Here is a 24,910-nt window from a genome sequence, read left to right on the forward strand (position 1 = left end):
GTCCCATTTTGTCACTTCTGATCTACCTTAGATACTGAATTACGCATAACGTAGTGACTCTACTTCTGAGATCCTGAACCGTTGCCCGAAGACTGACCGCTTGAGGGTGTGTACACGGAGCCACCTTGACCATCGTTGTAGTAGGTCGAACCGTTCGGGTTGGAATAGTAATAAGACCCATCACTAGGAGGTCTCAATGCCCGTGAAGAGAGGAGCGGATGCTCATCGACTTACGTGTTGGAGTAGTGGTACGAGTTGGAGTTGGAGGCGCTGGAACCGTAGTCACGAGCGCAGTAGTGGTTGCCCTGGCACCGGTCAGCATGTGATGGCTCGCGTACTATGTATAGCTACAGCTAGCTGTACTTGCCTGGCTGTTGGTGCCGGAGCTCTTGTATTCGTAGCCGTCAGGCATGGTGAAGTGGTGGCTTTTGGACGTAGGCGGAAGTGTTGCTCTGTGAGGAGATTGTTAAGAAGTGGAATGAAGGGCGAAGATCCAGGTGAGAAATCACCTTACTTTAAGTACTTCTTACACTGTTACACAGAGTGAGGGCATGTAATTACCAGCCTTCCCGAGCGGGGTGGACATGAGGAGTCTTTGGTCTGGTACTAATTAGCGCGCTTTAAGGTTTGCCGAGATGAGGCTGGGAGATAACGATGGCGGCCAGCCGCGAGTCACGGACGCGGGCAAATACAGATCACGTAAACATCAGGAACAGGCATCGTGTGGAGAAAAGGATCAATGCTCGATCATGACATTATCAATTCACACCGACATCCACTGGAGTCTCCCATATATAAAGTGTGACGCCAAGCCATGCTGCCACCAGGGCCTCCCCGACCCGGGCGAATGAAGTATACGGCTATCAACAAGAAAACGCCAACCGCATGCGTACATGTATGCCAAAAAATAACGACCGTCGTTGGGGTTGGTCAGTGACACCGGCAGGCCAGTGAAACTACCCCCAACAGACGTGGCCAACGGTGAAAATAAACAAGAAAGATATAACACTCCTCGGCCTCTGACGAGGAAGCAAGCGGCGAAGCAAAAGGATGTTCGTGGCTGTATGCACGGTTCCGTGGGTATCGAGTGTTGCGCCTTGCCCGGCGGCCTATGCGCGGACATGGGGCCCGTGTTGTAAAGGAACAATGCTTGCGGAAAGCACAAATGCAATGCGAATCAAATTACCACGTCGTGGTACGGCTCCAGCGTGATGGTGGAGCGACTCGGCGCCCCAACTTAGTAGGCGTAGTAGTCGTTGATCTTGAGATCCTCGCCTCGGCCATCTTGAGGCAGGGAGTAGCCGTTGGCATCACCCTGGTTCATGACGCCATAACCCAAACCACTGTGGCCTCTACTGGCGTGAGGCTCCACGGACTCCCTAGGCGAGCTGATCAGGCTATAGGCAGATGACCCAGCGCTGGCGCGCATCCCGCCCAGCCCATTGAAAGCAGGAGGCGGAGGGAGGGTTTCTTGCGTGTTGGGCAAGTGGGTGGTGCTGCGTGGCGACAAGAACCCGCTCGATTCGACGGGGGTGATGCTGCCATCATCATCCTCCTCGAGTTCTTCGGCGGGTGTCGGCCGAATCTTGGCGGCACGGAGCAGCTCGACAACGGCGGCAGTCAGGTGGGACGCCGCCGCGTCGAGTAGCGATACGGGCGACAGACCAGCACCCGCGGCATGGTTTTTCGAAGACGTGATGACGTGGTTCGCGGCAGCTGACACCTTGGCCTTGAGCTTCGGCTTCTGCTGCGCAAACGCCTCGTCGGTGGGTGTGCCTTCGTCCACGTCCTTTGTAATGCGTCGCACGTTGACCACAACCGACTTCATAGCATCAATCACCAGCTCAGGGCGGTCAAGACGTGCCTTCTGCAGGAGCTCGTCCACCGCAATCTGGAACTTGGTGACGTGAACGTCCTTGATAAGACCGTTCTCTTGCGTGAATCCTCCGTGGTTGACCATGTGGCCGGCTTCCTGATCAACGGTAAGACCAATCGAGGGAGCCCGCATGCTGCGCAGCTGCGTCTTGGTACGCGTGTACTGGCCCTTCCATTGCACGACCTCGGTCTCCAGCTGGGCCACCGTTTGCTCAAGCTCCAGTTGCTTCTCGTATGTTGACGTGCTCTGCTGTGACAACGTGCGCATCTCTTGCATGAATGCCTGAGCCTCTCTCCGCACCTCGTCGGTCACCCGTCGCTGTTCCAGCAGCGACTCTCGAAGTGTCCTGTTCTCTTCCTGCAGCTCCATGTCCGCATTGCCGACATCACCCCTTTGCTGCAGCTCCGCCAGTTGGTCGCGCAGTTGGCGTGTTTCCTCGTCGTGGTCCTGGCGCAGTCGGCCAATCTCTTGCCTCATCTCCTCGTCGTGATCTTGACGCATCCGTTCGAGCTCTTGCCTCATCTCATCATTCAAAGCCTGCGCATCTTTCACCTGGCTTTCCAAAGCGGTCCGAGCATCTTCCCATTCCTTCTTCTGCTCGTTTGAGACTTGTTGGTCCAATGCTGTGCGAAGCTCGTCCTCTTTCTGTTTCATGGCACCTTCCATGCCTTCCAGTTTGTCGCGTAACTCTTTGACTTGTGATTGGTACTCATCAATGAGCTTCTTGTCAGTCTGCAAAAGTTCAGTTAGTGTTGATCCCGTGGTTCCAAGCTTGTGACGCACCTCTGAGCCACCCGCACTTCGCTTGCTCTCTCTGTTACTGCCGAGGGCGTAGGAGTCACCATCGTCATCATCATCCTCGACCATTGTGCTCTTGTTAGGCACAATTGTGTTGTTCTGATTTAGCTGCTTCTGCATGGGGTGTCCGAAGCCTTGCGGCCCATTCGGACCAGGTGATGGTGGAACTCCATAGTTGTCGGATGGCGGCGGGCCACGCATTGACCCAGCATCAGAAGGCTGTCGCATGCGAGGGCCTCGTGGGCCCTGACCTGGTCCTTGCCCTTGGCCTGGGCCTGGGCCCGGGCCCGGGCCAGGTCCGTAGCCACTCGATGGGGTTCCAGTCCTGCCAGGAGGTCCACGCATGGATATTGAGCTGACCCCTCGCGGGATCTCTGCGCCAACGAATCGAGGAAATCGTCTCTCGAGCTCGTGAAAGACATCTGTAGCGAGGTCCCTGAATCGAGGGGGACCTAAGGAAGACAGTCGTTGGCGCGCTTGATTTCGCTTGGGATGAAAGGTCTTTTCGGGCAAAAGAAACGAGGGAGGCGCGTTCGGGGCGTTGGGTGGTGCTCTGGCAGCGCTCTGCCGACGGATGAGCTCGTCGTAGACGTCGGTACTGAGCTCGTAGAACTGCACGGACGAAAGGCGCAGCAGCTTATCGCGAGCTTTGTTCGGTGGGTTCTTCCCATTGGGATCGCGTCCGTGCAAGAAAAGCTTTAAAGCATGGTAATGATTCTGCAAGACAGAATCATCTATCTGATCGGCGCGAGTACTGTTCCGGGCGCTGTCGCTGCGAGCATACGTGCTGGAGCGGCCAACCGAAGCTGGAGGCGACGGCCCGCCCCCATTGCTCCTAGGGCCAGAGGGGAAGCCATTCATGCTCATGACGGGGTTCGGGTTCGAGCCACTTGAAAGCGGTGGCGAGGCGAGGTTCCCGCGACCGGTGGGAAGGGAGTCTTCGGGTGCGTACTTGTTGCTCGGCCATTCGCCGCCGCCTAGAGAGCTGGGGGACAAGGGTCCATTCCGACCAGCGACGCTCATAATCTCGGGGGTGGGCGTAACGTCGAGTTTCGAGGGTCAGACGTCAATGAGGCATGAAAGCTCGACTGATGATGCGTTGGAAAGGGCGGGTTGGCAGTTGGAGTTGCTGCGCAACGAGGAAGATAGATGTCTTGGAGATTGAGCGCCAGGCGGTGGCTCGAGAGGTAAAGCGACAGATGGTGCGACCGGTAGCCCTGGCGATACTTGCGGCCCGTGTTGTCTCTCGTTATCGGTGCGTGTTGCGTGACGTGTAGCAACGCTCTTCTCGCTGTCGGTGATTGATCCCAGGTTGGCAACTCGGATGGTGTGTATCGGGGTTCAAGTCCAGCCCGACAATAGACGCACCGTTGCGAAAGGGTACAGTTCCAGCAGCAGCAACTCGCGAGGTCCTGGAACTTGGTCTTGGGCAAGTTTCCCCTTATCGACAGTGTGTGGCGAGGAGCAAGTCAATCGAGCGCGGTCAATGTCCAATCCGAAAGAAGACCATTGGGATCAAGTTGGAGTTCCTGATGGCGGTGCTGTGGGTGGTACTGTAGGAGGCCTGGCTGGCTGGAGCTATCTCCACAATTGCTGGCGCAATCAAATCATCGACACATTCAGGGCTGCATCACTTGTGCGGCTCCTGCTGCTCCGCCCTCTGTCTTAATTTGTCGACCTACTGCCCACCGCTGTGCATATAGTGGTTGCGCATGTTAGAAGGAGGCCGGGCGCTTGATCTTCAAATGCTCCTTCCTCCGGAAATTCAAGCCTCACGCCTCAAGTAACCAGACTGCTTTCTCTGCTGCTTCTGATCGATGCTTTCTTCCACACAATGATCTCTGATCATAACTCCCCTTCACTACCCATTTCTGCGACTCCAAAGGCACGGCTTCTGTAGCAATTGCGTCTCAACCTCGAAACTTCGAAAGGGGTCGCTCGCGCTGAGTGGACCCCTGGAGATCTTGAGGCACGCGGAAATGAGCATTCCCCCTTCACTTCCCCAGCTTCCCAACCCCCTGCGGTCTTTGGAAATCCAGAACACCCAAGATCTGATTTCCACTACAAGTGCTCACGGCGTGCGCGTCCTTGACCAAATGCGTGAGTCTTCTGCGAATTGTCGCCCTGGAAAAGGGGTCTCTCTAATTAATTATGCGGCGCCTGCAATCACCGACATTGTGACGTGCTGGCTCAAGCCACAAGCGCTGCACTAGCCACCTGCCCCCTGAGTCCGGCTCCTACAAGCACAAAACTAAAGCCAATGCCGGCCCGTGATTTGTGCATCGCAGTGGCTTGGGCGAGATCCCCCTGACGCTAGATGAACCTCCACTTCTGGCCAGCCAGCCACTCACGGGCCCCCGTTGGAGATTCACACAAGCCCACCATAGAGCCCGAGTGAGGCGGGATATCCAGTCGTTCGTTGCTTCGCGCGCGACGTTCGGTTGGCGTTCGCACGATTCCTTGGCCTTTTTAAGCTCACATATACGAGCTCAGGGTGCCGCACATGATCTTCACTGCCGCAACTGGAATGTATTGAGCAATCAGAGCAACTCATGGTCAATTTACCCAAGTACAGCAACTGATGTGGGAGTTGCGGATCAATAGACCCGCTTCATCTGGCGGCGCCAGGCTGTGCACTGAAGACAGCACGCTGCAAGTGAGATTGTCGTCCTTGCATATATATGGTTTTCTTTATTAGTGCACGGTCTCAAATGTGACTTGGGTTGCGCACGCGGCACGCCGATGCAACTCGCAAGCAGGTGATGGCTGTACAGTGTAGATCTCTTGGCGCGAACGTGTGGTCTAACAGTAATTAATCTTAAGTTCATGAGTCATGACACATGTTCTGTCACCAGTCACCTGTGACACAGATCGGAAGCAAGCGAGATCAGCGATAGGGATCGGTAACTAGTATTATAGCTGCAAGATGGGTTCGTTCCCGTATATATTCCGTAGACCAGGCCAAAAAGCTCCCAACGCCGCAAACATGCCATCCAGGGGGGTATCTCAATGCTCCATCAAAACCAAGCCAATGTCCAGATGGCAGGCAAATTGGGCCATCTTTCCTGCCACGCGCCCAGGATCTCGGGGACCCTCTCGTCAAACCCTGATCGGCTCGCGGCGCCCGCCGCATCAAACGCAGACGCGCCGATGGCATCTCGCTCTTCCTGCGCGGCTTTGTTCAGCGATGTTGCCAGGTCCAGAATGCCCTGACCGCCAACAGCAGCCTCCTCGTGGTTATCCTTGATGTCTACGTTGATGACATGCACGGGTCGGTTCAACGGAGAGCCGCGGTTCAGCAGGTCATCTATGACGGCGTCCCAGCAGCGCTCCTCACAGGTGATGACAACATCTACTAGCCCAGCCTCGGTGCCCTCGCTGCCACGGTCCTTGGCATGCTGGAGGCGAGGGATGCCGACCTGCCAGTCTTGCCACCGCTCCGGGCCCCATTTGACGTCCCGGTTGCGGCCCAGCATGTTCAGAATGCCGTTGTTCTTATAGAGCCTAGGGTCTTTCGACTCGAGTTCTTTGTACATGCTATCGTACGACGTCTTGTTGAACTGGTAGACATTCGGCTGGGTGATGGTTGGGCCTGGAAGTCGGACAAGGGATCCGGTACCGAAAGATATCACGGGAAATTTTGCTTCTGACAGGCGAAGGTGTGCCTCCATGGAGCTGGCACCATTAGCGGAGATGATGGTCATTGTGACATTGTTTCTTACCGGTTGTTGTTACTGGCACAAACGGTGCAAAATTTCAATTTGTACTCGCTTTCAGGAGCGGCGGCCCCATTCTGAGGGTGGGAATTTGCGGTCCCATTTGATGTGTCCATGATGAGCGTTTAGCCTGGAGACCGTTTGTGAACAGCGTAACGATTGCAGACTGTGCATCATCTGCTCAATTGCCCTGAAACTGGTCAGCTTGGATCTGAATAGATGGCTTCAGGACAAGTCCAGTGGGGTAATTCAATCAGTTAAAAAGCGTATAAAATGGTCTCAACAGTGTGTTTCAGACAGCTCCAATATGGTATTCATCATGAAAATGGAAACAAGGCAAGCGACGTGTATGGAAGAGGTTTCTTACCTAATGTGTAGAGGTGCGCTGTTGTTTACTGTCTGGTCGTCATGTTGAGGTTGAGAGATCGTGTGCAGACGTCGAAGAAGTTGTGAGCTTAGCTGCCATATTCAGGCCGGCACAACGTCGGCCCGGCAGATCACGCTTCAAGGTCTGGAGTACGTACTTACTTGCACCCAACTGGGATGCAAAGCAGAGTCCAATGCTCGTGAAATGTCATGATTGAGCACATTTTGCCTTGTACAGATCCCGGTTCAAGAGTCTTTTCAGCTTGCAACATCATCTCAAAGCTCGTGTAATTATACGCTGCGCTTACGAAATGGACACGTGACCCTGCCGATGCTGGCAGGCTCATGCCGCTGCGCTACGATTGGCTGTTGATTGGCTGCATGACCTGAAACGACGAGGCCGAAGTGAAGTCCAACCAATTTAATATGAAAAAAATGCAGTCTGCAGGTATGGTCTCTAAAAATAGTGCCAGCAGTGACCAATACCACAGTTCGCTTGCAAGTAATGGTGATATCGAACCCTTGGGCAACATGAGCATCATGAGCGGGGTGCTACAAGTACTATTGTAGAGAGTCTGGCTCTGCAAAAGACATCTGCTACAAGCCTTGCGGATTCCATGAAGTTACCATGGTCGATGATGACCTATTCCGTGCTACGGTCTAGCCAAGTACAATCCTTCCTCATCTCCGGACCGACCTCATTTCTCGAGGCCCACTGCCTAATAAGCTCGGGTAGCTGAAAAGCGATTCTGGAACAGAGTTGAAAGGCAATTGCGCTGGCGCTCGTTCTGTAGCACGCTACATGAAGTCACGGCACCACGCGCGATGAGATTCCACGTGGCAACTGAAGCTCAGTTCAATTGTCAAATATCAGATGTAGGTTAGTGTAAGCCATCCTCGAGCTGCATGCGTGGTTTGTCGAAGCGAGCTGTGCCGCGCAGCAGCCTAAAAACGATTGCCTGGTTCTCAAACTTGAGGAGGTGCCACAGGCGCATAAGATACCTAGGTCATAATACCCAAGTGATGCTATAATGGCGATGGTGATCTGTGATCTGTGATGTGATCTGGCTGGGCAAGTTCGCAAATGTGCTAGGCTAAATGCCTTGTATACATTCCCAATGAGATATATGCCCAGGTGCTACTGCAGCCTGCTGGTCGTCGCAGAATGCAGTCTAACGTAATTGCGTCGTTGGATGCGAGTAACCAGGAGCTGAGGGCAGGAAGGATGGATGGTCGGCGCTTCTGACCTTTTGGTACCTCCAGTACAGTAAGGTACAGTACAGACAGACAGCCTCCACCTTCGGCTCCAACTTGCCCTCAACTCAACCCTCCCTCTATTACTACACGTTCCATTCCTCCCATTCGCCTCGTCACGGTGACACTCATTCAGTGTGCGGACACACAAGTTTTGAGGCACATTGTCTTACTCACACTACCGCAACCCCCGCTGCTGCGCATCTTCAGGCCCGTCGAAGTCTACGCCACAGCCCTCCCGTCGCCGCTACGCTGCGATCCAAGTCGACACCGCGCTTGGAAACACCACGCTTGAAGCCCGCTGTCAGGCTTTCGGGGTCCTTGCTGGACCAGGCCCCTTTCGGGCGACTCGACATACACGGCGATTGCGTCTATATACTGTTGAGCCTCACGGCCCACGTTGTGCGACGGGCGAGCGCGGGGTCTCGACGACTTCGATTCCGGCTGGAGACATCAGCACCACACGGGCCGCAGGCGGCCTCTGCCATCGCATCACGAATACACCGGTCTAGTCTGATAGTGCTCGATACACAGAAACCGAAGAGGGCCTACAAGGGAGCGCAGCTGCAGCCATGGCCTCGGATGCGCCCACCGCCACATCCCCGCGGGACGAGCTTGCCTCGCAATCGAACCAAGACTCTCTCACTCTGCCCCCGCAGATGACCTCGCCAAACCCTCAGCAACCGACACGCGCAAGGCCACTGTCGCACGCCTCAAGAAGCCGCTTGTCGCAATACTCAGCCAGCTCTATACCCACGAGGTCGCGACCGGTATCGCACGCCTTTCCCATATTCACCTCGAGCCTGCCATACTCGTTGGTCCGCGACTTTGCGTACGGGTCGGCGCACCCGTTGCACTATGGCCCGCCTCCAGAGCCGTCCGGACCACCCTCGGGCATGACCACGCCTGCCAGCGAGCATAAGCGATTTTCGGACCCGCCAATGGCTTGGGACTCGTGGACGGTGGATGGCTTCAACAGGGGTTACAACATTCCCCCCATTCAGCCGGGTGACGGGCCGCCATACAGCGAGGACGAGGACCTGCAGAGTCCTGTGGTATCGACTCGCCATCGCAAGCATAAATCGACCTCGGCAGCCCTGGGTGGTCCCGCATACGGTACGGAGAGGGGATACTATATCGACTCGGGCCCCGACGGGAGTGAGAGGTACTATGTCGATCATGGTTTGGGAGGGGAGTATGTCAGCTACCCACCGGGGGAGGTGCGGCACAGTCGAGCGTATCATTTCGCCCAGCAACCCCAGCATGGCCATGAAGCGCCCGAGGGTGACAGCTCGCCACCTTCGCCGGCATTTGATGGGCCAGACGAGTCGAGATACTCGCGGGATTACCAGTTCACGATAACGTCGCCTGACGAAGAATTCCATGGTAAAGCTGTGGCGCTCTTTGATTTCGCGCGGGAGAATGAAAATGAACTGCCTCTGGTGGAGGGCCAGGTCATCTGGGTATCATATCGCCACGGACAAGGCTGGCTCGTTGCCGAGGACCCCAAGACCCAGGAGAGTGGACTGGTGCCTGAGGAGTACGTGCGTCTCCTGCGGGACATTGAAGGAGGTATGACAAGCTTGACCGGGCAGGTTGGCGACGGGTTTGCTTCGCCCAACGATGTGCCTACGCCTACCCAGCCTGAGCACACTGGGCAATGCCCACCACCACCCGCACAGGGCAATGGAGCGAATGGGTACCATCAGCCTGTGCTTTCCGTCTTCTCGACGTCGAGCAAGGATCTGAACCCCTACCCGACCGGGCAACTCGGGCTGTCTACCGGACAAGCACCGCCTCAGGTGGTTCACTATCATGGACAAAGGGGCGGCAGCCGAGCGAACACGCCGACTCTGGCCCAGCATGAGGGACTGGGACGGCGCGAAAGCCAGGACACGGGCAGTGGGCAGGATGCTGCCGCGCCGTTGACGGAACGGTGACATGCATACATGCAGAGGAGCAGGGTGTGGAGCCCTCAAAGCTACGAATATCACGAGCCGCCCACGATTCACGCAGCCTGATGCCGACATCTGCCGCTTGCGCGCTTGCGAGGATGCGAGGATGCCTACTTTCTCGCACCGCCCCAGAGAGTATTTACGATCTTGGCCGGATGCTTACGTTGCCAGAGTATGGCGTCCAGGGGGGGAGCCACATGGCAGGATGCAAGCCATGTGCATGGGGAGGGTTGGAAATCGTTGAATATAATGAGACGTGTCGCGTACGTAGATGGTACATCTATTATAGACATGTGAGAAGGAACAAAGACGATTTGATGTTTGAACACTCTGCCTTGCAAATACGTATGCCGATATCAGTCATATCACTGATCAGACCATCGTGCAATCGGTGGACTCTGGCGGACCCACGTGATTTTGCAAGACGTCATTGCTTGCCGTGGAGCAGCCTGACAGTTTCCGAGCTTGTCCGTCCGTCAATTCTCAAGGTCTTCACCCATCCACTTCCTTCTTCTCTCTCACCACACGAATCTGCCGCCAATTGACCCAATTGACAGCAGAGGACCCAATTCTCATCAGCATCATGTTCGCTCGCTCAGCATTCCGCGCGGCGCAGCCGCTCAAGTCGGTACGTGGTGCGCCCTTTAGCCGTCTGATCGGACTGATTATCAATCCCATCCCCACGCGTTCGTCTTCCGTCTAGGCGATGCTAACTGTCCCTGTAGCAGGCTCGTCGCTACGCCACCGAGTCGGCTCCCAAGGGCGGCTCCAACGCCCTACTCTACGCCGCTGGCGCCGCTGCCATTGGCGGTGCTGGCTACTGGTACTTTGGCGGGTCGAGCGCTGCGCCCAAGATCGAGGCCGCCTCGCCTCCCAAGGTGGCCTTTGCGGGCGGCGACCAGGGCTTCATCTCGCTGAAGCTGTCCGAGGTGGAGAATGTCAACCACAACACCAAGCGCTTCCGCTTCGAGCTGCCCGAGGGCGACATGGTCTCTGGCCTTCACATCGCCAGCGCCATCCTGACCAAGTACAAGGGCCCCAATGACGAAAAGGCCACCCTCCGCCCGTACACGCCCATCAGCGACGAGAGTAGGTTTTAGATGCGTGGAAGAAAAAAAAGTTGACGCTGACCTTCCCAGGCGACAAGGGCTTCATTGACCTGCTGGTCAAGAAGTACCCCGACGGGCCCATGAGCACGCACCTCCACAACATGGAGCCCGGCCAGCGGCTCGACATGAAGGGCCCGCTGCCCAAGTACAAGTGGGAGGAGAACAAGCACGACCACATTGCGCTGATTGCGGGCGGCACGGGCATCACGCCCATGTACCAGCTCGCGCGGGCCATCTTCAACAACCCCAACGACAAGACCAAGGTGACGCTCGTGTTCGGCAACGTGACGGAGCAGGACATTCTGCTCAAGAAGGAGTTTGAGCACCTCGAGAACACGTACCCCCAGCGCTTCCGCGCCTTCTACGTGCTCGACAAGCCGCCCCAGAGCTGGCCCGGCCCCGGTGGCTTCATCACCAAGGATCTCCTCAAGACGGTCCTGCCCGAGCCCAAGGAGGAGAACGTCAAGCTGTTTGTGTGCGGACCCCCCGGTCTGATGAAGGCCATCTCCGGCAACAAGGTCAGCCCCAAGGACCAGGGTGAGCTCACGGGCATTCTCAAGGAGCTCGGCTACAAGGAGGACCAGGTGTACAAGTTCTAGAGGACAGTGTAAGATTTGTATGTAGACATACGATTAGATGGGTAGAGCAGTCCATTGCCGAATATCAGTCAAATGCAGAATATATTTGCTAAACATGCGCCTAATGCGTTTTAATTACCTATTTATATAATATCACCACGTGTATCTGTGAGATCAATGCCCAAAACAAGAAGAAGAAGAAAACGCTGGACGCCCAGTAGAATGCTGTCAATCTGGTGGATGCAAAAGGCCGTCACTCATCATCACTCGTACTCTCACTTGTATCCAAAAACTTCCCCCGACTCTATTCACCTCGCTCGCGTTAGCAACGGTGAACGCTCGTCCTCGTCTGAGTCTTCCTCCTCCTCCACAATGGCCGACTCATTGGGCAGCACGTCTTCCGCGTCACTCTCGTCGGGCGTGGCGCTAGGCCCGTCCCCCTCGACGGCCATGAAGACGGGTATGGCGCCGAGGAGGGCGATGAAGGACAGAAACGCATACGGGACGAAGATGAAGCCGTTCTCGGCGCCCCATGTGAAGGCGAGGCCGGTGAGGAGCGGGCCGGCGGCGCGGCCAAGACCGCTAAAGGAGGTGGCGAAGCCGTTCAGGGTGCCGAGGACGCGGACGGAGGAACAGGAGTTGGTGAGGAGGATGGTGGTGGAGGGGAAGGCGATGATGATGGAGAAGCCCTTGACGAACATGATGAGGGCGAGGCTGACGTAGCGGCCGGTGCCGCTGTCAAAGAGGGCGGTGTACGGGGTGAGGAAGTACGTGACGGGGAGGATGAGGGCTGGGATGTTAGCTTTTGGCCCTAGGGCACGGATCAAGAGGGAGGACCTCCCAAAAGAACTTACAGCAGACGCGGAAGCAGCGCAGGACGCCGTAGCGGGACACAAGCGTGGGGTAGATGAGGAACTGGATGAGACCGCAGGCGACGCCGTAGCAGGTGAAGATGGTGCCAATCTCGCCTGACGTGAGGCCGAAGCCGCCCTGGAAGGAGAAGGGCAGGCGGACGGGGGCGCCGACGTCCTTGACCTTGGGGTAGTTGAGGAAGACGGGCAGATTCTGGTCGTAGGCGACGGAGTGGAAGGCGAGAAAGGTGTAGGCGACGAGGTTGATGACGGTCTCGCGGGTGAAGACCTCCCTGGTGCTGGGGGGCGAGTTGGTGGTGCTCTTCTTCTTGGACACGACGTTGGCGGGGATCAGGGGCGCGGTGGCCTCGCCGTCGACAAAGGAGGAGCGGCGGCGATGCTGCGAGGAGGTGGACGAACGGTGGCCACGACGCTTGAAGGCGCGTGTAAGACGCTTGCCGACGGATATGCCCCAGTCGCGCTCGTCCCTCTTGCCGGGCAGGGTCTCGCGCAGGAAGAGAGAGGCGACAGCGACGGAGATGAGAAAGAAGATGCCGGCGACGAGGTTGGGAAGGGCGTAGGGAAAGGTGCGGAAGTAGGCCATCTTGCCAAAGAGGGAGGGCCACTGGCGGGCGGGATGGGCGAAGAAGCCGCCAAAGCTGGGACCGACGACGGAGCCCAGGGACCAGACGAGGGGCATGACGGAGAAGGCGCGCGGCTGGAGCTCCCGCTCGGGCACCATCTCGGCGACCATGGTGCGGATGATGCCGACGTTGCCGTTGCCGCCGCCCTGGATGGCGCGGGCGACGATGGCCATGGGGAGGGTGGTGGACATGCCCCAGACGATAAAGGTGAGCATGGTGGAGAGCAGGCCGAGGATGATCATGGGCTTGCGGCCGTAGCGATCGGCGCCGCGGCCCCAGGGGACGGCGGTGATGCTCTGGGCGACGGAGAAGACGGCGGAGGTGAGGCCGGCCCAGCGGGCGATCTTGTTCTGCTCGACGCCAAAGTCGCGGATCATCTCAGGGAGGTAGGGGAAGACGGACGTGTAGGCGAGGGGTTCGGCGAAGCGAACGACGGCTGCGCATGTCAGCACGTGTGTCTTGGTTATTGTGCCTCGCGTTCATAATGTCAGGCTGCGGCTTGCTGGTGTCTGGGTGCTTGAAGAGGGCCTGCTCTGATGAGATCAAACACGGCCATCCATGACCATATTGATGTGCAGTGCGTAGATCAAAGGGAGCCTTACCCAGGATTGCCAGCTGCTGCACAGGCAGCTTTGCCCTCGTGGGCGAGGCATTCTTTGGCGGCATGGTGTCGCCGTCGAGAGTCGACCACAAGGTGCTGGGCAGCAGTTGAAGGAAGGCTGAGGCAGAGAAAAAAGGCTGAAGCCTCTTGAGATGGATGATGAGTGGGTGAAGTTGAAGTTGGAACCCCACTCGGTGGGTTTGACTACCTGGTACCTTGGTGAGCCTACAGCACCAAGCAGCAGATGAATCAGAGAGTATGTTAATGGGGATGGGAATATGGGAAGCAAACAATAAAGACCTGCCTCGACACAATTGAGTTGGCTATGACTCCCGTGTCTTGCAGTCCGCGATGGCTGGTCCACTGTGGGGAGTCCGAGTCACCGGACAAACTCCAGTCGTCAGCCCGGGACTCTAGCTGAGTCCAGCACCAGCAGCATCACCATGGACGCCCTTGGCCGATGGCCCACCCCGGCTGGGGTCCCGATCTGGAGTCCCCAGCGCCGACTACGGAGACGGTGTGCGGAGGCTTTGAGACCACCCAGCCTCATATACGCACCGGGCCTGTGAGTCCCTGGAATCCTTCCTCGCTTTCATCTTATTATGTACAGAGTAGTTACTCCTCTCTCTGCATGTCTGCTGGTCACGATACACACCATCAGACCGGCTGTGATGCTGGACGGGAGCCGCAAGGAGGCGTGCGTATGCGCGTCTGCTCGCTCTGTCCATATCTGGCTATGCTGACATCCATTGTCCCAACGTGCAGTGCGCAGATGCATACGTGCGGCGTGCTCCGACGACCCAAGGAGCGCTGTCTAGTCTAATTATTAGTATAAATACCCGCCTCTCTTCAAGCATGAAGGCAGTGCCTCTTGGAGGCGAAGCTAGAGCAGAACTGCAAAAGGTACTACGACATGAATGACAAGATAGCAAGAAGAGAGCTGGGGGACTGCGCTCCGCGGGCACAGCCTGACAACTAGTTGGCTTGAAAAGCATTCAATACTCTGCAGCATGCATCCTCATCCATTCAACGGACAATAATTGATTCCAGTTCCATTGCAGCGGAGAGAGCGCATGTGCTTCTCAAGCTGTAGGGTAGTCAGATTCAAGCTCGGATGTCGGCACCATGATGTGGCGCATATCTCCGTCCGAGGCTCCAGCCACAGACTGCCCCGCTAGCCGGCATATACAAAGGTACCTCGCATGACGAACCTGTGGCGCCACCTCTCCCTCCGGTCAGCTTATGACTACGACTTATCGGCCATCGTGAGCTGGACAGCGACCTCCATCCGTCATCACAATCCATCCAAGGACCAAGTCTTCGAAGGTGTCTGGACAGGGCTCATCTCTCATCAGAACCCAAGAGACCTGAGCAGTCGTCCGTGTGACATGTCCGTACTCTAAGCTTGGCGCCTACCTTATCTCATCATTCTCATCCATCCACGCGACAGCTTAGATATTACCAATCACTGGCCTCAACTCCTCAACCCAATCGTCACCACGAGAATCCATCCCTCGCTCACCATGCCGGGTGAATCGACGCCCCTCATCCAGACCGTCAGCGTTGGACCGCAAAGGCGACGCTACCCCCACAACACATGCCGTCGCTTCTGCACCATCCTGAGCTGCTCCCTTCTTATCACGGGCTTTGCCTCGTTCCTCCTCCAGGCCATCTTCATATGGCCCAATGAGAACCGCCATAAACACCATGGGGGCCATTACTGGCCTCCGCAAAATGGAAACAAGGGCTTAAGTCTCGAAGAGGTCGAGGGCATCCTGCTGGACACCCCTTCGGCCGAGAAGGCGGAGGAGTGGTTGAGGTACTACACCGCCGGCCCTCACCTGGCTGGCCAGAATCTCTCCCAGGCCGAGTGGACGCGCGACAAGTGGGAGGAATGGGGCGTCAAGTCCGAGATCGTCCCATACGACGTCTACATTAACTACCCGCTGAGCCACAGCCTGAGCATGCTCCAGCACCAGAAGAAGCACGACAGGTGGGACGTTGTCTTCCAGGCTTCGCTCGAGGAGGACATTCTCGAGGACGACCCCACGACCGCCCTCAAGAACCGCGTGCCCACCTTCCACGGCTACTCTGCCAGCGGCAACGTCACCGGGTCCTTTGTCTACGTCAACTACGGCAGCTACCAGGACTACCAGGACCTCGTCGACGCCAATATCGACCTCGAGGGCAAGATCGCCATCGCCAGGTACGGCGGTATCTTCCGCGGCCTCAAGGTCCAGCGCGCCCAGGAGCTCGGCATGATTGGTGTCCTCATCTACAGCGACCCCGGCGACGATGGCGAGTACACCATCGAGCATGGCTACGACGCCTATCCCGACGGCCCCGCCCGCCAGCCCAGCAGCGTCCAGCGTGGCAGCGTCCAGTTCCTGAGCACCATGCCCGGCGACCCGACCACGCCGGGCTATCCCTCCAAGCCTGGCGTCCCCCGTGCCCCCGCCGAGGGCTCGACGCCCACCATCCCCTCCATCCCCATCTCCTACACCGACGCCCTCCCCATCCTCAAGGCGCTCAACGGCCACGGGCCTCGGGCCAAGGACTTCAACAAGTACTGGACGCGCGGCAACGGTCTCGGTTACAAGGGCGTCGAATACAACGTCGGCCCCTCGCCCGACCACCTCGTCCTCAACCTCGACAACCAGCAGAACTACACCACCACGCCCCAGTGGGACGTGATTGGCATCATCAACGGGACCATCCCCAACGAGGTCGTCGTCATCGGCAACCACCGCGATGCTTGGGTCGCCGGTGGCGCAGGGGATCCCAACAGCGGTTCCGCCGCGCTCAACGAGGCCATCCGCGCCATCGGCACCGCCCTCGAGGCCGGCTGGAAGCCCCTGCGGACCATTGTCTTTGCGAGCTGGGACGGCGAGGAGTACGGCCTGATCGGCAGCACCGAATGGGTCGAGGAGTTCCTCCCCTGGATCCAGGCCGCCAACGTGGCCTACCTCAACGTCGACGTCGCCGTTAGCGGGCCCACCCTCGGGGCCGGCGCCACGCCCACGCTGCACGGTCTGCTGCGCGCCTCCGTCCACAAAGTCCAAAGCCCCAACCAGACCACCCCCGGCCAGACCGTCGGCGACCTCTGGTCCGGCGACCTTCCGCCCCTCGGCAGCGGCAGCGACTTCACCGCGTTCCAGGACTACGCCGGCGTGCCCTGCATGGCCCTCACCTTCACCTCGGGCGAGGCCGACCCCGTGTACCACTACCACTCCAACTACGACTCCTTCCACTGGATGGAGCAGTTTGGCGACAAGGGCTTCGCGTACCACAAAGCCATGGCCCAGCTCATCGGCGTCATCGTCGCCAACCTCGTCGACAGCGTCGTCCTGCAGTTTGGCGCCGCGAACTACGCCGACGCCTTGGACGAGTACCTGGACAAGGTCGAAGCCAAGCTCCACGACGAGGCCGTCGAGCCGGAGACGGACGAGCAGATTGTCGCCTTCCGCGCTCAGGTCTCACCCAGCGAGATCAAGGGTAGCGCCGACGCCTTCAAGAAGAGCCTTGAGGATGTGCGCGACGCCATTGCCGATTTCCGGGTCAAGGCCCACGCGACGGACATGCGAGCCGAGTGGGCGGAGAAGCAGCTGAGGGAGGGCATCCCGTGGTGGAATCTCGTCAAGAAGGCCAAGCTCGGCGCGGCCATTGTCGCCGTCAACAACAAGTACAAGTACCTCGAGCGACAGTTCCTCTTTGAGGCCGGTCTCGACGGGCGGAGCTGGTTCAAGCACGTCGTGTACGCACCAGGCCTGTGGACGGGCTATTCCGGAGGTATGTTCCCTTGTGTTCTGTCGAATAAGACGCTAAACTAACATTGATGTAGCGACATTCCCCGGTCTCGTCGAGAACATTGACGCCAAGGACTACTTGAACGGTTTGAAGTGGGCGGGCATCATCAAGGAGCGTATCCAGCAGGCGACCAAGAGCTTGGCGTGAACGGGTCTGATGCAGCATACATGAAAATCAAGCCAGCTTAGTATATCTATAATGTAGCGCAAATCGTACATTTCTCATCAGACGTTACCAAAAACACCACCCATCCCAGCAAGTCTATTCCGTATCATGTTACAGCCATTGTACACCATCCGCCGTCTAGAGCTACCTCGCCCTCCTCTCCTCGTCCTGCCTTCTCATCTCGTCCCTAAAGGCGTTTCCGCCCTCCGAGTTGTCCCTGAAATCAGGCGTCACGGGGCTACCCGCGAGACTGCCCAGGTCGCTGTCTCGCCTAATGTGGCGACGGGGCGCCTCGGGCACGACATCCGAGTAGACATACAGGGGCTCGCCCTGCGTCTCGCGCTCCTCGAGGCGGATGGCACCAGCCGCGCCGTCCCGGCCGAGGTTCTTACCAAAGACACCGCGGACCTTGCGACCCGTGTAGCCCCTAGAGCGCGACATGATGTTGCCAATTTGGATCCGCCTGGTCTTGCGGTTCCAGAGGAAGACGCCGCCGGCGATGAAGATAAGCAGGCCGAACGTGATGGGCAGGGCAATCACAATGTCCCGATGCTCGTACGTCTCGGGGTCCTGGTCCGGGCGCTGGTGGTAGTCAAAGACGAGGGGCAGCGCAGGGCCCGTCTCGTTGAGTCCCTTGTTGCCATGGGTGCCGACCATGAGCTGGAGGGTGATGTTGTGGGGGCGCGGACCCTGGAGGTACTTCTTCTCAATCTTGAGCGGGAGGAAGCCCCAGTCGGCGGGCACGCGGTCCGTCTCGTCGAGCTTCTCGTACTGCTCGTCGCGCCACTCCTCGAGGTTGTTGTAGTCGGGGGCCTCCTTTTCGGTGGTGCGGTTGAGGTAGTCGAGACGGACGGCGATTTCGTAGGTGACGTTGCCCGGCTTGTCGGTCTTGTTGAAGAAGTCGGGGTCCCAGGTGACTACATCTCGTTAGTGGGGGGATATAGGATAGCAGAGAAAAGAACGCACTGTAGTACGTGGTGCCTTGGAACAGGGTGCTGTCTTCCGCAGGAGCACACAGGGGCGCGTTGTCGCCGTCCTCATTGTAGCAGCGTGAGAAGGCACCCTCGCCGTGCTTGTTCGTGGCTGAAGGATTGGGGGGCTCGCCGGTCGACGTAGTCACGCGTCCCCAGGCCGTGCTGGTGAACTCGGACGCGGTCAGGTCGTGGGGTGCCGCATTATCGTACTCGTCGTCCGAGCCGTCCTTGAGCTTGGGCGTCAAGGTCTCGGCAGGGCGGCCCTCGTCGTCCACGCGAACCCAGGGCGCCGTGGGCGAGGCACGCTTCGCGAGAACGGGGGCGGCAGTGATGATGGCGACGGGGTCATCGTCTGCCTCTACAGGCGCCGCTGGATGGGCATTGGCCTGGAGGAGCAGCAAGGCGCTGGCGAAGAGCGAAGAGCCGCGCATTGTTGGCTGGGACGCGGTGGCGAGGGAAGTGAGGTCGACGCAGAGGGGCAGCTGACTCGACTGCGATACGATGCAACGGCGATGCTAGCTGAGCGAACGACTGTCCTTGGAGGATTGACCTTGAAGGAGTGAGAGCTGCAATGGCGATGGCAAAGCGAGCGAAGGAATGTTGGACTCGGGAGAGCAATTTTTGGAAGGCGCGCCCCTTCTCCCGATCCATGAAGATGCGCCCCAGAAATCCAATTGCCTAGATTGGCTAGTCCCTATGGCGGACGAGAGGTCGCTGTTCTGGGCCCCACACTCCTGTTGCCTGAATCCCTTCCTTTCCGTGACATTACTGTATATAGAGGCCTCCTGATGAAAAGGGTGCCTTGGTAATTGATTAACGATATTATCGCGAATTTCTCGTATACCTACTCGTTATAACGAGATTTACTGAAGTCTGAAGCGTATCGCCCAGCCCCAGTGGAGTTCGCGCCTGCCGAAGGTGCCGACTTGTCCATGCACGGTGCCGTATCAGGCTAGCGTGCTCGGGAATTGGACGGCGTCCAGGACTCCAGGGGCAGGAACAACAAACGAGCCCCTTTTTCAGAGGAGCTGCACGTACTTGTCCCACAGATGGATGTGAGCTTCATTCTCTGTACATGGTCGTTTCTTACTTCGCCAAAAGGTTCACGAACGAATGCCAGTCATTCATTTCATGTAGTTCATTAGTGTTCTCTGATTTGTCCGTTCGTGTCACGTGTAAGAACTCGGTATGCCGCATCCTGGATATCCATGCTTCGCTCAAATCCTCAAAAAGCCCTCGTAAATCGCACCCTCTAGTCCAAAATCATACAACCATCGAGGGGGTTCTCTCCCTACCCTCAAGTAAATGTCTCAATCCCAGATGCGCCGCGCTCACAGGTCAAATCAACCGTTCAGTCCATGCGCCCCGTCTTCTGTAGCTCTGCCAGCGAGTACACTCCCCTCTTCATATCAACAAGCGAGGTAGCGCTAATGACAGGGCTCTGCTGGTCGTCGATTAGGTAGTCTTCGTCTTCAGACGCAATGGCCGAGTCGGTCCACGCATGGTCATCGTCGTCGTAGACGGTGAACTGCAGCTCAGGGTTGTCCTCTTTTCCCACGCGCCCTTCTTCTATGTTGCGCATTTCGTCGTGATACTGGACTTCGCGCTGCTTCTCTGCAAGCCACTCGTCGTAGATACGCTTCTGCTCCGTCTCTCTGGCTTCTTCTCCGGCCCGCTTCTGCTGCTCGAGGGCTTCGATGCGGCGTACGCGCTCGGGATAGGTCAAGACCACTTTCTTCTTGAAGTACTTTCTCGCAAACTCCTCCTTGCGAAGCTCCTCCACCTGTTTGAGCTCCTCATCTCGTCGCTTCTTGTCGAGCCTGGCGCGCTCTAATTTGGCCAGTATCATTGGCGCGTTGACTCTGTCGGGGCATTTGGTGTTGGGGCATTGGAAGGAGGGATACATGTACGGCCATTGCTTGCCGATCTGGGGCTTGTGAAGATACACGGGGCATCTAGTCGGCGGAAAGGGCGTGGGGTAGCCTTCGGTACAGGCTTTGCGCTCGGTGCGCCGGTAGGCAAGGCATTTGGTCCACCAGTAGGGACGCTTGTCGCCGCAGGCTCTGCATAGGCGCACGTCCGGCACGCACATAGTTGGTTGGATTAATTAGCAGGAGAGGAGAGTGGAGGTTCGAGAGCAGCCGTCTTGATGAAGACGTGCCAGAGGCACGTGGCGCATTGACTGAATCGCAGTGTGGTTGCTAGGGTCTTTGAGGGTGTTCGTGACGGTTCGACTGTTGTTTCGAGGACTGTGATGATGTTCGCCATGTAGGCGCCATGAGAGAGGAGCAGTCTTGCAAAGAAAACACATCTGAGGGACTGGGCCTTGGTCGGCCACCAGGTTGGGACGAGCCGGGCGAGTGACTGGAAAGTGAGATTCAGATGAGTCCGCCATCCACTCGGCAGGAGTTTCCCCATCCTTCATGGGGCAATCGACAGCTGGCATCACATGATTCATAGCACCAGACGAACCAGACAGGCTTCTAAAGACTCTGAATCTATCAATAGCATCGAGGACTACCTTTGACGTTCTGATGTTGTCTCTGTACCGAATATCGCCATCTATCACGGGCGTCACTATTCTCCAAAACAGCGCAACCGAACAACTTCTGCAAGTATCTTCGCATTCCGCATGGGATTGCTCTGAACGGTGGCTCAGTTGAGATATGTCACTGGCGCAGAATGCAATAACACCATTAACTTGCGGGCAGAAGCGCTCAAAGCTGCGCGGAGTCTTGCAGACTTGGGACAGAAGCCACTTTGCTGGTCTGGTACTTGTCCATCATGTTAATTGTCTGGCCACTAGAGACGCCCAAGGCGACTGGAGCCAAAGGTAGTGCCTTAATGTACCAGTCCTTGCATTTAAACTCGTGCGCAGCGGACAGTGCAGCAAGCGTCAACATGGAATACTCTAAGACAAGCTTGGATCCTTCTGCAATTATAAAGAGCCAGACTGCCCTCAGAAACCCACTCATCTGGTGTTCGTCAATGTTCTCCGTTGTTCAGTCAAGTGCATGCTTCATCACTAGGTAAATTAGGGGCTATTGAGGACCTGAACGGTCGAGGAAGAGCAGTGATGTTCGCCAAGTTCAGTCCCGAAAGATTCGAGGCATCCTCATGTCTGTAAAAGAAATGAATGCTTCTGAGCTCACAGCAAAGTCGAGAACCACGTAACCTCCCCGGAGTCAAATCAATGGGAGGATCAGCACAAAGCATCTTGGGGATTCTAGCGGTCTGTAGAAGCCATTCAATGTGTCAATTGAGCTGGGAGCGAAGGGTCATGGACTTGTGAGAACAATTGTGTCCAGTCTCGAGAGATGTTCGTTTAAGAGAGACCATGTCGGCTGGTGGACAAGGCTTGCTTGGCCTAAGTGTGGCGCCGTAGAGTGACAGCTTGAGGGAAAATACTCCCATTTGGTCATTCTCCCGTGTCATTCGTTGCAATGCCATGTTGCGCAAGATTCCAGCTTGTTTCATCTTTGCCTACTTCATAGACCTCACAGATGATGTGTGTTATACTCAATGCCCTCCCAAGGCCGTCTGTGGTCAACGCCTGGAGCTAAAAGGCATCGGAACTAACACCTGGCCATTTCATTACCAGATCTAGTTGCAAATGTTCAACCTATGCATATATCGGTTAAGACCGACCGCGCTACATTGTAATCACCTTCTGGATTCTGCAAGAGGTCGTGTGACACCGCGTTTCGGCTCTCATGCCTGAAAACCCGGTGGCACGACACGTTTTCTTCTCGCGGAATATGCTCGACGTCTTCCGGTTGGTGTCACCTTCCATCAAGTCAATTCGCCGCGTGTGCTTCCCCGGCAGTTCAGCAGAGTCAGTCGTTCAGCCACGCACAGAACAGCCGTCCCGATGTCTGCATGTACCCATGAACACGTTGCTTCCTGGCCCCTGAACTGCTGACAGCTCCAATAATGCTCGGACTGCTATTATTAAGGTACGATGAACACTGCCGACCCCTCATTTGGCGCGCATGGCGCGGCAGAGGATCATTGCAACACACTTCGCATGGAACCTTTCACCCTTTCATCCTTTCATGCTTGCAAGCAGATCGAGTGCCGGTCATCGGCGCCCTCAACACGGCTGCATGTAATTATATACTATACTCCAAGCAGTGGATACTCTTATGTAACTCAGTGCGAGCGCAGTCCAGAAGGCATTGCCAGTGGATCCGAAGCGGAAGCTCAACCTACCCGCTGATGCTGGTTTCCGATCCTCGTATCCACCTCCATCTTTCTGATGGAGTCGGGAGCAAGCGCGGGACAATGCAAGCACATGCATGTGCAAGCCTCGCTTCGACCGACTGTCGTTCAACCTGGTACTGTTCACCATGTCAGCTCGACAGTGACTCAAGCCACGTCTCAGAGACACATGTCCCGGGCAGTTTCTACCAACAGCGAGCCAGATCTCGGGGAACACTGCCGTGAACACCCGTTGCCTCAAGGCTTACCCAGGCCAACCTGGCGGGACCCTGGGATTACATGGTTGCGGGGCTGACCAATGGTATGCGCTGGACGCCTCCCCAGCTTCCTACATCTGGCCATGACCTGCATCTGTTCGCGAGTGGCGTGGGGGTCAACACAGCACAAATGCAGCATAGATGCAGCGAGCTGGATGTTTTTTTTTCCCATCGATCCACAGACCACTCGGCCACTGTTATTTGCCGTTCCTTTAGCGGCAACTTTATGATGCCGAGCCAACCAAGGCGAATGACAGTGACATAAGTCATTGACTCTGCCAGTGTGGATCGTGTTGGGGAACTGACTTTGAGTTGGCGGGGCGTGGGGGTCGTCGAGCGAGCGCCGCCTGGCAAATGATTGTCGCGTCAGCAGACCGAAAGCAAAATCTGCTGTCTGACCGACCTTGGCAAAGCTAGGCCCCGGGCTTCGGTACTAGTACGTATAGATAAGTAATCGGGTTGGACGAAAGTATAAGAGGCCGTCATGTCCTGATTTGCAATCGACGGACGATGGCATCAGACCCCTTCCTCACATACCTTTGCCACTTGACACGCATTCCACCATGACAGCATCACGGAGAACAGAGACAGCAGGGTCCAGCTTGACGCGAGGCATCTATGTGCCCACTGTCGCCTTCTTCACCCCAGAGGACGAAGTCGACATCGAGACCACCATCTCCCATGCCACCAGACTGGTCCAGGCAGGTGTCGCTGGGCTTGTCACTCACGGCTCCAACGGCGAGGCAGTCCACCTTGACCACGAGGAGCGCAACCTCATCACCAAAGCCACCCGCAAGGCCCTCGTGCAAGCAGGCAAGCCTGACCTGCCCCTGATCGTCGGTTGCGGTGCCCAGTCCACGCGCGAGACCATCAAGCTCTGCCGCGATGCAGCCGAGTCGGGAGGCACCCATGCCATGATCTTGCCGCCTTCATACTACGGCGGTCTTTTGACAACCGAGCTCATCGTCCAACACTTTGAAGACGTTGCCAACGCCAGCCCTATCCCGCTCCTCATCTACAACTTCCCGGCGCCCTGTGGCGGCCTCGATCTGAGCTCGGACACCATCCTCCGTCTCGCGCGACACCCCAACATTGTCGGCGCGAAGCTGACGTGTGGCAACACGGGCAAGCTGGCCCGCGTCGTCGCCGGCACGAGGGACCTGGACTTTGTCACCTTTGGCGGCAGCGCCGACTTCACCATCCAGACCCTCTCCGTAGGCGGCCACGGCGTCATCGCCGGCACAGCCAACCTTGTGCCGCGTCTATGCCTCCGACTGATGCAGCTGTGGGACGACGGCGCCCTGGCAGAAGCCACGGAGCTGCAGGGCATCGTCGCGCGTGGCGACTGGGCGGCCATCAAGGGCGGCTTCGTGTCCGTCAAGGCTGCGTTGCAGCGGTACCATGAGTACGGCGGACTACCGCGCCTGCCGTGTGCGGTCCTCGAGGGCAAGGCGCTGGAGGCGCAGATGGTGGAGTTCCGGGAGGTGATGGAGCTGGAGAGGCGGTCATCATTAGCTGGAGGATCGTAGTGGGGACAGAGGGGCATGATCATGACATTTTCCCGTACAGTAGCGTTGCTTCGGTTATAGGGCGTACAATAATAATCAGACCATGGGTCGTCGAGTATGCTTGATTTGGCATTCGTCGGCGAGAGTGACCGTGACAACCTCTGATCGGATCCGTGCACAAGACAGACCTCGCACTCGCAAGATGCCGCCAGGACCCAGTATTTCGGGTT

At 57.2% G+C, this 24,910-nt stretch overlaps 9 protein-coding genes across 9 annotated transcripts; 4 read left to right on the top strand and 5 right to left on the bottom strand.

Annotated features, from left to right (window-relative positions):
• Positions 1-59: 59 nt before the first annotated feature.
• On the bottom strand, positions 60-412 carry F5Z01DRAFT_672700 (uncharacterized protein; the record flags this gene model as incomplete). The annotated part of the gene is made up of 3 exons (XM_046264845.1): positions 60-183; positions 235-270; positions 339-412. The coding sequence occupies 3 exons, from the start codon at positions 410-412 to the stop codon at positions 60-62; spliced, it is 234 nt and encodes a 77-aa protein (XP_046119983.1).
• Positions 413-5,596: 5,184 nt separating this feature from the next.
• Positions 5,597-6,805, bottom strand: F5Z01DRAFT_536433 (RNA polymerase II subunit A C-terminal domain phosphatase SSU72). Its single transcript, XM_046260495.1, has 3 exons — positions 6,758-6,805; positions 6,397-6,567; positions 5,597-6,349 (listed from the first exon to the last, which is right to left on the bottom strand). The coding sequence occupies exons 2-3, from the start codon at positions 6,504-6,506 to the stop codon at positions 5,692-5,694; spliced, it is 768 nt and encodes a 255-aa protein (XP_046119984.1). The 5' UTR covers positions 6,507-6,567; positions 6,758-6,805; the 3' UTR covers positions 5,597-5,691.
• A 1,777-nt stretch (positions 6,806-8,582) lies between these two features.
• On the top strand, positions 8,583-9,950 carry F5Z01DRAFT_672703 (uncharacterized protein; the record flags this gene model as incomplete). Its single annotated transcript, XM_046264846.1, has 1 exon — positions 8,583-9,950. The coding sequence occupies one exon, from the start codon at positions 8,583-8,585 to the stop codon at positions 9,948-9,950; it is 1,368 nt and encodes a 455-aa protein (XP_046119985.1).
• Positions 9,951-10,377: 427 nt separating this feature from the next.
• F5Z01DRAFT_650931 (uncharacterized protein) lies at positions 10,378-11,756 on the top strand. Its single transcript, XM_046263197.1, has 3 exons — positions 10,378-10,593; positions 10,691-11,054; positions 11,105-11,756. The coding sequence occupies exons 1-3, from the start codon at positions 10,549-10,551 to the stop codon at positions 11,671-11,673; spliced, it is 978 nt and encodes a 325-aa protein (XP_046119986.1). The 5' UTR covers positions 10,378-10,548; the 3' UTR covers positions 11,674-11,756.
• On the bottom strand, positions 11,603-13,813 carry F5Z01DRAFT_698933 (major facilitator superfamily domain-containing protein; the record flags this gene model as incomplete). The annotated part of the gene is made up of 3 exons (XM_046266369.1): positions 11,603-12,442; positions 12,507-13,583; positions 13,750-13,813. The coding sequence occupies 3 exons, from the start codon at positions 13,811-13,813 to the stop codon at positions 11,961-11,963; spliced, it is 1,623 nt and encodes a 540-aa protein (XP_046119987.1). The 3' UTR covers positions 11,603-11,960.
• A 1,134-nt stretch (positions 13,814-14,947) lies between these two features.
• On the top strand, positions 14,948-17,741 carry F5Z01DRAFT_650938 (uncharacterized protein). The gene is made up of 2 exons (XM_046263198.1): positions 14,948-17,537; positions 17,590-17,741. The coding sequence occupies exons 1-2, from the start codon at positions 15,272-15,274 to the stop codon at positions 17,700-17,702; spliced, it is 2,379 nt and encodes a 792-aa protein (XP_046119988.1). The 5' UTR covers positions 14,948-15,271; the 3' UTR covers positions 17,703-17,741.
• On the bottom strand, positions 17,722-19,585 carry F5Z01DRAFT_536558 (uncharacterized protein). The gene is made up of 2 exons (XM_046260496.1): positions 18,687-19,585; positions 17,722-18,637 (listed from the first exon to the last, which is right to left on the bottom strand). Exons 1-2 carry the CDS (start codon positions 19,123-19,125, stop codon positions 17,865-17,867), a joined length of 1,212 nt encoding a protein of 403 aa, XP_046119989.1. The 5' UTR covers positions 19,126-19,585; the 3' UTR covers positions 17,722-17,864.
• Positions 19,586-20,045: 460 nt separating this feature from the next.
• Positions 20,046-20,786, bottom strand: F5Z01DRAFT_672708 (uncharacterized protein; the record flags this gene model as incomplete). Its single annotated transcript, XM_046264847.1, has 1 exon — positions 20,046-20,786. The coding sequence occupies one exon, from the start codon at positions 20,784-20,786 to the stop codon at positions 20,046-20,048; it is 741 nt and encodes a 246-aa protein (XP_046119990.1).
• A 2,803-nt stretch (positions 20,787-23,589) lies between these two features.
• Positions 23,590-24,838, top strand: F5Z01DRAFT_536581 (uncharacterized protein). Its single transcript, XM_046260497.1, has one exon. The coding sequence runs from the start codon at positions 23,736-23,738 to the stop codon at positions 24,699-24,701; it is 966 nt and encodes a 321-aa protein (XP_046119991.1). The 5' UTR covers positions 23,590-23,735; the 3' UTR covers positions 24,702-24,838.
• The last annotated feature ends 72 nt before the right edge of the window (positions 24,839-24,910 follow it).

Source organism: Emericellopsis atlantica, assembly GCF_019669845.1.
Source record: "Emericellopsis atlantica unplaced genomic scaffold F5Z01scaffold_8, whole genome shotgun sequence".
Taxonomy (NCBI): domain Eukaryota; kingdom Fungi; phylum Ascomycota; class Sordariomycetes; order Hypocreales; family Bionectriaceae; genus Emericellopsis; species Emericellopsis atlantica.